Source organism: Coenobita brevimanus, chromosome 18 (genome assembly GCF_032717465.1).
Source record: "Coenobita brevimanus isolate Jiangsu-jjx chromosome 18, ASM3271746v2, whole genome shotgun sequence".
Taxonomy (NCBI): Eukaryota; Metazoa; Arthropoda; class Malacostraca; order Decapoda; family Coenobitidae; genus Coenobita; species Coenobita brevimanus.
This window is the reverse complement of record NC_136971.1, coordinates 2289645-2302349: the sequence shown is the minus strand read 5'-3', so window position 1 is coordinate 2302349 and position 12705 is coordinate 2289645. Positions and strand designations below refer to the sequence as shown.

The 12705-nt window shown below is 41.9% G+C and overlaps 1 protein-coding gene across 3 annotated transcripts in view; it reads right to left on the bottom strand.

Annotated features, from left to right (window-relative positions):
* The window catches only part of LOC145391493 (UTP--glucose-1-phosphate uridylyltransferase-like), a 66966-nt gene that overhangs the window by 26518 nt on the left and 27743 nt on the right, over window positions 1-12705 (bottom strand). For 2 of the 3 annotated variants that reach the window (XM_080266108.1, XM_080266109.1), the window contains exon 2: window positions 2845-3075. In XM_080266108.1, the coding sequence (XP_080122234.1) occupies window positions 2845-3075 (231 nt within the window). Of the gene's footprint in view, window positions 1-2844; window positions 3076-6299; window positions 6322-12705 lie in introns of those variants that run through there. The other variant, XM_080266110.1, reaches the window with a different exon arrangement.

Genomic DNA, 12705 nt, shown 5'->3' with positions numbered 1-12705 from the left:
GATACAAATTACCACTGCTTACTATGACACATCCAACAGCTTTACACCCTCCGCAAAAAACCTTGATCCCATCACCCCTCTGAGACTTATGAAAACCACATTTAAGGCAGGCTTAACTCCAACCATCTCCCGAGTTAATCCAACTGTTAATGTACATCTGGCAACATCCTGGACACTCCCAGACTCACTGATGCATGAAATGTGCCAGTGCTCGCCAACCTCTCGTCAGGGGAGGGTGAATGTTGTTGATGCTCCTGCTGCATAAATTCTCAGTTTCTTCACTATGACTTACTAGCATTATTTTTTCACCTGACACATTCCAAGATGCCTGTAAAGTACTTGAGTGATGTAGGAAGGTAAAAAATATTAACTATGATAGGCAAAAACGTCATTTTAAAGTGACGTTTTCATCTATCACAGATGTTAAGTTGAAGTTTTCAAGCTAAATATAGAAGAGTATCAATGTTTTTTGCAGTGGGTGTATAGTGCATTTGTGGTGCTACTGTAATTCTATGACTGTCTCATCAACTGCAGGATATTGTACTGTATTCTATCTATCTATCTATCTATTGCCAGACGCCTCAATCCCGTTTGAGGTGGCCACAAACAAATCGCCTCCAAGTCGCCCTGTCCCCCGCCAATTCACTGCCCTGCTCCCAACTCACACCCCCCTCTCTCATATACCTCTCCACCCCATCCCTCCATCTCATCCTCGGCCTCCCCCTCCCTCTTCCCCCATCCACCTCACTCACATACACTCTCTTCGTCAGTCTTTCACCCTCCATCCTCTCCACATGGCCAAACCACCTCAGAGTGTTCCTCATAACGCTTCCTATCACATCCACATCCACACCACAACGCTCCTTTATATCCTCATTCATCAGCATGTCTCTCCATGTGACTCCACAGGCTCCTCTTAGATAACTCATTTCCACTGCTCTCACTCTTGACTTGTGTCCTTCCGACAATGTCCAAGTTTCACTTCCGTACGTTAGAGTTGGTATCACAATACTGTCATGTAGTAACTTTTTCACTTCCATGCTCACTTCCCTGTTTCTTATCACTGCTTTCAAAGAACCAGCAACCTTTCTTCCCTGCTGTACCCTTTCAAGCACTTCACCCTCCAAACCTCCATCCTTACTCATCACACTACCCAAGTACTTAAACGTACTCACATTTTCCAATTCCTCACCATCCAACCTCGCTGTACATTCACTGACTTCACCTCTCTCAAAGACTATCACTTTACTCTTCCCTACATTCACCTTTAGATTCCGTTTCTTACACACTCTCCCAGACTCATCCACCAAGCCTTGCAGCTCCCCTTCTTCTTCACTTAACAACACAGCATCATCTGCAAACAGCAATACAGGGAGTTTCCAAACACTGCCCTCTCTCATTAGGGCCACTCCAACATCCACTGCCCTACCTTGTATCACTTTTATAACCTCATCCATATACAGATTGAACAACCATGGAGAAATGACATCCCTGTTTCAACCCAACCTTCAGGTACAAAAACTCACTCATTTCACCATCCACAGGCACTGCAGCACTAGCAGCCTCACACATACTCTTCACAGCATTCAACAACTTCCCATCTACTCCATATATTCTTAATACTTTCCACAATCCTTGTCTATCCACCCTGTCATATGCTTTCTCCAAATCCATGAAGGCCACATACAACTTCTTTCCCTTCTCTAGAAACTTTTCCACTAAAGATCTAAGAATGAATATCTGATCTACAAAACCTCTTCCCTTCCTAAAACCTCCCTGTTCTTCTCCAACTAATGTTATTTCCCTAACTCTGTCAGTAAGTATCCTACCATATACTTTTCCTATTACACTAAGAAGACAAATGCCCCTATGATTAAAACACACTTCTTTTTCCCCTTTTCCTTGTACAAGGGAATAATTATACCTGACTTCCAATCCTCTGGGACTCTACCTTCCTCCCAGGCCAATCTACAAATCTTCCACATCCATTCTATTACTATCTCTCCCCCATGCTTCAGCATTTCACCACTTACTCCATCAATCACTGGGTCCTTCCCCATTTTAACTTTCTTCATTGCTTCCACAACTTCCATCCTACTGATTCCTTCCTGTCTTCTCACCTCCCTCCTTCTCCCGGCCATTCCCCAGCCACTTGTACTCGCATTACTTTCATTCTCTATGTTCATCAATTCATTAAAGTGTTCTCTCCATCTGCTCACTTTTTCTCCCTTCTCAACTAGTAACCTACCATTTTTATCTTTCACTCCCCTACTAACTTCACTGCCACCCTGTCTCTCTATACTTACATTCCCTCCACTTGACACTCACATTCCTTCCAAAAGGTATGATACTTGTATTCAAGAGATTATACTCAAACCTTTGATGCTTTACTCCAACTCTCCTTAGTAATCCACTAATTATTTCTTAGCACCAAACTATGGAGTGCTCCATGTGATATAAAAATTATAGGTAATAGGAAAGTTAGATTTACTGCTAGACAACTCAATTTTAGAAAGGGGCTCAAAACACTATACAGTATACAAAGTTACCTTATACCCATGGTTGAAGTACTCTTCCACTGCCAATAGTGTTCTTTGTTTACACATGTAACCTCCCTATTAAAATGTGTAAAGGACCATATGCAAAGAATGAGTTATTTTACCAGACAGTCTAATTCTATACCATGATCAGGGGATGTCTCTGTGATCTATGGCTGTTCAAAACACACTAGTGAGTGAACAGTATCTGTTTAAAGCATGCTCATATTACTTTATGTTAAAACAGGTAAAATTAAAGACAACCAGATCACCAAAGCTACAAAAAAAAATTCTCAAGAGAACTTACAGCATCCTGGGGAAGTTTCTGAATCCTGTCCCACTCCACTGAAGGACCAGATTCATTGATGAACCTTCCGAAGAGTTTCTCAAAGCCATCAAAATCCTTCTGCGTAATTTCTTTCTGAGGTGCTGGGCATGTCTGGATCAGTTTGGCCAGTTCCTGTGTCAGCTGAACCTGTGCATCTTTCTTGGTCAGTTCCTTAAACTCCATTGAGGGTGACCGCTGGTGACCAAACACCTGACAGGAAAATTATTCAGTAAGTTCTGGAGCCAATATTACATCTGTTATTGCTGCTGTCAGTATGGCCTCAGCCTCAACTAAAACATGAACCCCATGGTCTGCAGGCACAACCTGCCCTTCTCCTGCAGTCCTTCAACCTTCTTTCAGGGAAGAGGGAAGTAACTGAGAGACATTTGTATAACCATGCATTTTTGAGCCACCTGGCCATATCAATGCCACCACAAAAAGGCATCCCTCTCCATCACCATCATATCTGTAGAACAGAACATAGAACCCAATATATATAGTGATTAACTGCATTTTGTGAGAGACAGTATCATACTCCAGGTCTCAAATGTAGACATTACTTACACTTTCATCCGGGGTAAAAAGACTAATCATGATACTGGAGGGAAGATAGAATTTATAGGAAATGGAAAATACATTAAAAAAAAAGGAAGAGTACACGGGCAGTAAAGGAGGCCCAATGGTAGACAAGGAACAATAAATGTACAAAAGGAAGCAAACTACAATGGAAAATTAGACGGTAAGGATCTCACCTTTATTTTTTTAAATGTAAACATATTACATTGCAGAACACATGGAACAGATATATGCAAATATTTAGTCTATATTTCGACTTAGTTGCCTTGTCTATTGAGGGACTTATCACGGTTATACTTGGTTGTAGAAAGATGCATCCTGCATAAGTAAGGAAGTAAGTATTTATTGACCACAATATCCAGTTACACATACAAGACTTCAAGCAACAATAAACCTTAGCATGATAAACAGTACATCAGATATTAGCAAACAATTATGGTCCATACAACAAGCGAAGTATTAAAGGGTTGATCAGTGAATCTATATAGCCTTAATGAAAGGTGGAAATCATTACACTTCTGAGAAGTAACTTAACTACAATTTAACCAATCACCTTTTTTACGAAAAAAAAAAAAATTCCAATGATATATCATGGTTAGAATAAGAGCATACAAAATGAATTAAATACACTTTAAATAACATAGGTTATGATAAACATTATAGTACACACTAGCCAAAACAAGAAAGGACCTTATACAATATCTCCTCAATAGGAAACTGAGCATCGTCACCAATGATTTGACTCCAGGAAGTAAAGTTTTATCTTGTACGTATGTGCTGAGTCATTGGACACACCTCCAGTACATGCAACTCTATTTGCACAGCACCACATGGACAGAGCCGCTCTGCTACCGGGAGACATCCCTGTCCACGCCGATTCCAACGGCCCGTCTCAATCGCCAGATTATGACTGATTAACCGCAGCCGACTAAATGACATTCTGTGTACCTCGTTAGTTTTACCACGACATTTATAGATCTCGTGAACTGTTAAGGTAGGGTTCAACACATCATAAATTAGCCTTCTAGAAGATGTAGAGTTAGAAACTGATTGCTTTAAAGATTCAATGCTGACTTTAACATCATCAACAGAATTATTAATTAAACTCTTAATGTGTTTACCTGTTGGTGTGTTAGCCGCCATGGTCAGCCTGATATAGCCAACATTTAACCTCTTACTGAATGTTTTCATCTGACAGGAGGTGTACACTTCGATGGTGATTTTGTAATTTGAGGACCGTGGAATTCTGATAGTGTCACATCAGAACTACAGGACAGATGGGTAGAACTTCTCAGTGACAAGGGTTCAAGAAATTCAATGTGGCATGACCAGTGTGTGGCCAGGTATTAATGTGCAATAGCAACACTTTCTTGGACAATGAGACTGGCCTCTGGAGATGTAGAGTTCCTTCAGTTTTGTGAGGGTGGCCTGATGAACACATGCACTGACTGTAGTGCCATAAAAATCCACCCAAAACACTTTATGCATTTCTCAAAACACACTTGTCTTGAATTTTCTTGCTCCGAGGGAGCCAGGATGCTTCCACGTCACTGATTTGGCTTTATTTTCATGACTAATGAAACACCCAAGGCTCATTTCTCGTAACAATTCTGGCTACGAAATCCTCATCCTCTTTTTCACAGTGCTGATGGAGTACAAGCAAATTTATCAGGTACATGTTCTTGGTGTCATCTGCCAGATGTCAGGGAATCCAGCTGTTACTAATCCTGAAGTATCCTAAACATTTGTGAACAATATCATCTACTGTGCTGTGCGAAAGGTTAAGTCTGTTCCAAGTGCACATGAGACATGTCTGTCAGTCCTCATCTCAGAGTCAATGTTACCAACTTGATTACCAGATGTGGATGGTTACTCACTTCCTTATCTGTCCACTATGCTAACCTGCCCATATCTGAATTCAAAACACCACATCCATATACACCTTGCACCATCACTAAACTAGGAATATAGACTGCTATGGGCTCACAATGGATTTACAAGGATTGTATGCCTATTGTCCACAGAAAACAAATCACATGTAGCACTCCTTCCTTTGCCTATTTAGTCAGTGTGGTTGCCATTGCTAAACTGACATTGCCCTGGGTATGTTACCTATGCATGGTGACACATTTATCACCTACTGCTGAGATACTGTACTAACAAGCATCAGACACAGCAAGCTGCCGGCCTAACTTTCATGGAAATAAATCTGGGAATCAAGTTCTGACTTTCCCTCATAGTACAAGACAATGACAGCAATGGCAGCAAGGTGAAAGATATTAATGAGGAAAATTCTCAACTTTCTGTGTGAAACTGATGATCAGATCAGTAGCCATGTCTCTGACTTTTAAGCAAAGTAAATTGAGTTCCACAGGGAAAAAAGAAAACATGACTGTAAAAATGAAATGTGATGTTTTAACTGCGTTTGTGACAAAGCTAAGATTATGAAGAAACATGTTTATGATGCAATAAATGAGTGGAGTAGAAGTACCAGTATTTTACATACAGAACACCCAAGAATATCGATCATGCTGAGAGCCAATGATAAGTAGTGTTCCATTATAATGCTGGTTCTAAATCTCAAATCAGTTTGTTTTGCAAACAACACAACCATTGCCATTTGGAAAGACGTACAACATCAATGACACTTTTGCCTAAGCTGAAAGGCTGGTGTTTTGATGGGTCAGGGGAAAGGGGATGTACAGTACAAATACTTCACCTCATTTGGATTACCATTATCAGTATCTACAGAAAAGAAGGAATGTATAAAGACATATGACTTGCAAAGAAAAACCATATAACCAACGGTTTCTACTGCTAATTATAAAACAGTTGATATCCACTAAAGCACATATTACCTCAAGATAACGGTTATAGCTGAGGTCAATATTTAAGGAGGCAGGTGTGAGGACAGTTGTGGACCTCATGGTGACCGGAGCTGTAGAAGATGTGGTGGTTGTGGCAGAGTAATCAACAAATGTAACCTGTATCTGTACTCTGTGGTGATGATATATGTAGTGATGTCTGTTGAGGCACCAGTTGTAATATTACGGCTTGTATGTAAACTGTGTGGTGGTGGTACAGGTATTGATGCTCAAGGAGACATCAGGTGTAATGAAGTTGCCAATGGTGTGAAGATGGCTATGATGTTAGTCTGAAACAGCTGTGACAGAAGAAGTAATAACACCTGTGTATTGACATGAACATGTGTGGTGAGAGATGATACCAGATGCTCCAGATGTTAATCCTCAACTTCAAGAGTAACACCAGCAGAAGCCTAACTATATTTATAAGTGTGGTGAGGAATCAATCACTGGAAGTGCTACCACCTCTAGCACAGTATTATCCCTCCTTTGTAGCCCTCATGGAGTGATGCGGGTCAGGCAGTTGATTAACACCCTTCATTTTTCTATTTGAAGATGAATTTTGTGGACACAGTGTAGTAGTCCAGTAAACTATTGCTATAGCCCTAGCTTACTCTAGACAAGTAGTCAGTGGGCTGGACTTGTGATCGGGGGATTGCAAGTTCGAGCCTCACCCGGGCTGCCGTGCCGGGAGGGGTAGCTCCCTCCTGTAACCCTAGCGGGGCTATATAGTCCAATACAGGGCTTAGCTCGGGGGAACTCCATTTCTCCCATTTCTCCCTGACCAGCATGGTCGCAAAACTATGTGAGAGAATCTTGAAAGACAGATGGATAAAATATCTGGAGGAGATGGACATTTTGGAAGAAAGTAAGTTTGGATTCAGAACTGGAAGGTCGTGTGTCTCTAATCTGCTGTGCTTTTACTCAAGGGTGATTGACATGCTACAGGAGAGAGAGATGGGTGACTTGTGTGTGCAGTATTTACATCTGGAAAAAGCCTTTGACAAGGTACCCCATAAGTGACTAAAGAGGAAATTGGAGCACAAAGGGGTACTGAAGGGGAACCTCTTGGAGCGGATGAGATATTTCATGAGAGACAGACAGATGAGGACTGCAATAAAGGACAAGATGTCAGGGTGGAAGGAAGTAACATGTGGGGTCCCGCAGGGTTCAGTGCTAGTTCCTGTAATGTTCCGGATTTATGTAAACGATATGGTGGACGGAATGAACAGTTATGCAAGTCTGTTTGCAGACATGCAAAGATAATGAGGAGAGTAGATGTGGAAGAAGACTGTACAATGCTGCAGGAAGATCTGGTAGGGATTTATGACTGAAGCCAGATATGGGAAATGAAATTCAACGCAAAAAAATGCAAAATACGTGAAATGGGTTAAAGCACCAAGAGGACATCAAGGAATTATTCGATGGGAAAGGAACTAATCACCAAAACGAGAGAACTGATGGACCTGAGAGTGTTGGTCCAGGATAATTTGTCACCTGAAGAAACACATCAGTAAGACTATCAGAGAGCATTATAAGCTCTTGATAAACAAGAACGTGGCATTAAATTACATGGATGAGGAGATGAATGGAAAAATTGATAGTGTCTACGATCCACCCCACGTTGGGATATGCAGCAGTAGTGTGGTCTCCAAACTGAAAGAATTCAAAGAACAGCAATCAAGATGGTCCCTAGCTTGACAGACCTATCGTACAAAGAAAGACTAGAAAAGCTGAGTCTACCGTCACTAGAAGAAAGAAGAGAGAGGGGTGACATGATCACAGTGTTCAGGGCCATGATGGGAGTAGACAAAATTGACAGAGAAGATCTGTGTGCATGGGATGAGGGAGCAATAAGAGGGCACTGAATGAAACTGAAAAAGACAAGTTGCTTGTAGGATATCAAGAAATACAGTTTTTCACATTGATGCACTGACCTGTGGAACAGCCTGGACAAAGAGTTTAAAGCAAAGTTTGACTGGTTGAGACATGGAGACAGGACCCCATGAGTGTAAAATTTCCTGTATAGCACAACTTGATAAACACACACACACACACACACACACACACACACACACACACACACACACACACACACACACACACACACACACACACACACACACACACACACACACACACACACACACACACACACACATCAGCAAGAAGACACTGCAAAAAACTACATAAAAAGAGAGGCGATAAAGAAGTATGGAGATTCAGTTTCCCAAATAGGGCAGTTGATCAGTGGAATGAACTATCAAATGAAACAGTGTGCCAAAACTATTCATAAATTTAAAGATATGTATGATTACAAATGGTTTAATACACGGGACAGTAAAAGCTTGACACATTCCTGTAAAGATACAATTAGGTTTGAACAATTAGGTAAGCACGTGCATGCACACACACACACACACAGAAAGAGAGAGAGAGAGAGAGAGAGAGAGAGAGAATTGTGTGTGTGTGTGTGTGTGTGTGTGTGTGTGAGAGAGAGAGAGAGAGAGAGAGACCAAACCCACAGGTGTAATGCTAAAAACACACACCTGTCCTCCACAACCACCACCAAACCCTATATGACACTCATCCTGCTGCCACCACTACCACCACAACTACCACCACACCTAGCATCACTACCACCATAGTATTACATTACACTTACCACTTAAACTAAACCACCACACATGCCATGAAATCATACCAACACTGTATACCATTACACTTAACACCATACTATACCATCACACCATCACAAATGCCATCAGTACACAACACTATACCACAAAACTTACCACTATACTCATAACCATTCCCACCACACCAACCAGCAAACTATACCACTAGACCTACCACTACTACCACAGTAACTGTACTTCACCACTGCTATCACTATCACCATCACCACTGCCACCACTACCATACCACCTCATCACAGCCATAATCACCATTATTAACACTATCACTCCTAATACCACCTCCCTAGCCATCACTACCCACACAACTATTACCACCACTGCCTGTTGTTACCACCACAACCACCATTAACTTTACCATTATCATTTGTATCTATCACCACTACTCATATCACACTAACACCCTCACCACCACTGGCTACTCCCTACCATCATTCATTACCTTCACTACAGAACCAAACCTACCCAACTACCAGCATCAAAACTAACACAACTACCAACAACCATTAGATCAAGTATAAAACCATCACAATCAACCAAATAAATAAATAAATCATTTTGTTCCATTTTTAAAGGATCCAACATGCTTGCATGCATTGACCTTAATCACCTAATGGTGGCTCTCTATGCTGCTCAATCACTAGTAGCCTCCCAATTCAGTCCCTTATCCCTGAGGTCACACTCAGTGACTTCATTCCGAGATTTTTTCGGTCTACCTCTTGCAACCCTACCTCTAAGGTTAACACTTCTCACTTTCTGAACCCAACTGTCATCCCCCATCCACTCCACATGCCCAAACCACCTCAATCTACACCTCCTCATCACAACACCAATACCCTCCAGTCCCATCTTATCTCACTCTTTCATCGTAAACCTAGCCCCCCCTCCCCCAGGCCTCACACTCAAGGATGCACTGCACATCCATCTACTCACTGCCATTTCTGTACGTCTAAGCCTGCGAATATCCTCTTCCTTTACAGCCCACGTCTCACAACTGCACAGTATTACACTCGTAACACACACCACATACAGGGATCCCTTAGAACAGAGGGAGAGCGCCTTAGTGTCACGATAGGCAACAACCCCCTGAATTTCTTTCCAATCACTCCCCACTCTAGCCACAGAGCTAACTCCAGCCCCACCTCAAGCACATAACATGCCTCCTAGATAACAAAACTCTTCCACACACTCTACTCACCAGCAAGAACAATCCTTTCAGCCTGACAATCTCCTCATGCTTTCCCTGACACACTGTACACATGAAATCAGCATTATCTCACAGTCTACCTCTACTACCACAACAGTACATCTCTTGTGCATCCACTTATCACAAACAATGCATAAGACAGAATTACTTCCCATGTCCTTAAGATAAATTGCACATGGCCACTCTCCCTCTTCTTTGACAATACCGCAACAAGCCCTAGATACCATCACCTTTGTTTTATCTCCCTTTACTCTCAAGCCCTTGTGTCCCAGACCATCTCTCCACTTCCTAAATTTTTCCTCTGACTTCTGCCTCCCTTTCATCCTCTGCAATCAACACCAAATCATCGGCATACAATATCTTCCCCGGGAGCCCATTTTTGAAGTAACGTGAGAGGGTTTCAAGTACCATAATAAATATCTAGGTGCCCAAGACTGACCCCTGGTGGACACCAACATTCACAGAAAACTTATGTTGTATCTCCATTCACTCTTGCCATGGTGCGAGCACCCACACACATAGCCATAACCACCCTAACGAGCCACTCCTCGATCACAAGCCTTTTCACTGCTCACTTCACCACCTCCCTAGGACCTTTGCAAATGCCTTCTCAAAAAAAAAAAAAAAAAAAAAAAAAAAAAGACAGATCCCTATTCTTTCCTATTTATTTTTCCTGAAGCTGCTGAACAATGAATATGGCATTAATGGTCCCTTTGCCTGACATAAACCCGAACTGTATCTCATCAATGTTCACTCTTTCTCTAATCATACCTTCTAGGGCTCTCTCCATTACCTTCATTATCTGGTCCGAAAGCTTTATGCCTCTATAATTTCCTCTTTCCCCCCTTGTATACATTTACAGTCATACTCTTCAGCCAACCCTCTGGAACAACACACTCAAATATGATCGTATTTATTGTCAATAACTAACCTCACTCTTATATCTCCTAAGGCCTTTAGCATTTCAGCAGTCAACCCAGACACACCTGCTGCCTTCCCCACCTAGCCTACATCCTGCCTACTGCCCTGTTCACAATAGCAGCATCAATCAAAGATCAAGGGCCAAACGCTGGATCTGCTGGCTCCAAACCTTCCCTGTTCCAGTCAAACTCTTCATTCAACAACCAGCTACAATGCTCTCTCCAGGCATCTTTAATATCCCCACTGTAGACCACAATCTTTCCTTCATCATTCTTCAGACACTGTTTAGCTATGATATCCCTGTTTTCCCTTTTCATCTGATTTGCCAGCTTGAATGTAACACTCTTCCTCTCCACACTTCAGTATTTAGGTTATCCAGTAAAAGTCTATGAGACAGATTTTGCCTGCAAGCCTCTTTTCTAGCCCCACGCTTAGCAGCCAAGTATTCCTCTTTCTTACCACCCCTTTTCCATTCCCGGAAAAGCCTTCTTTTCTCCTTAACTCTTGCTTCCATTCATTCATTCCACCAAGTTACTTTATGTCTTGGGAGGCCCCTTGCCCATCCACACACTGAATCAGTAACTCTCAGGAGATTGTTCTTGGGAGCTCTGTATTGTTCATTAATACTGCTGTCAACAGCTCCCTGTTCAGCCACCTCTCTATTTATCTCGTTATAGAAGGCATCCTTTATTACTTGGTTTTTCAACTTCCACATTTTCCTCGCAGGTGCATAGGTCCTCCTTTTCATCACTCAATCCTTAAGCATCACATGACATATCATTAACTTGTGTTGCTGTACATACTTTTTGCTCCCTATAACTTTAATATCCCTCACTAACTTCCTAGCAGCCTTCCCGACCAGGAGGTAGTCTATATGAATGCCATTTCCCCCACATTCATATGTAATCAACCTACTTTCTCTCTTTTCCTTAAATGTGTGTTGCACACAATCATGTTCATTGTCTCCCCAAACTCAAGTATCCTTTCCCCTTCCTCATTTCTTGTACCATATGCACATCCCCCATGTACTCCTTCATATCCTTGAGCTGCTTCACCTACAAGACCATTCAAGTCCCTTCCCAAAACAATCATCTCATCATCCCCAATACCACTTACTATACATATTAAATCATCCCAGGATCCATCTTTCTCTACCTCATCCACACCAGCCTGTGGAATATACGCCAATATACCGTAAATGAAAACGTTATCCCACCGAACGAAATTTTCACTACTTTTATCCTTTCACTCTCTCATTACATTCATGACATACTGTATTCCAACCATTTCTCCTTAACGAACACACCCACACCACGACATTCATCTGCCCTTCTCTGCCAAAATATTTTGTACTGACAGTCCCTCCTGGCAGTCATTCTGGCTGATCCTCCCTTTTATCTAATTTCCTGCATACATCCAACATCCACCCACCTCCTACTCATTGCCTCCACCACTTCCCCCACTCTACCCCATAACTTCCCACATTCCATGATGCCACTCTGATCCCCTTGGGTGATTTAAGTTTCCCAGGCTTGCTCTAATTTTCCTCTGTTCCGATAATCGCTAAAAATTATAC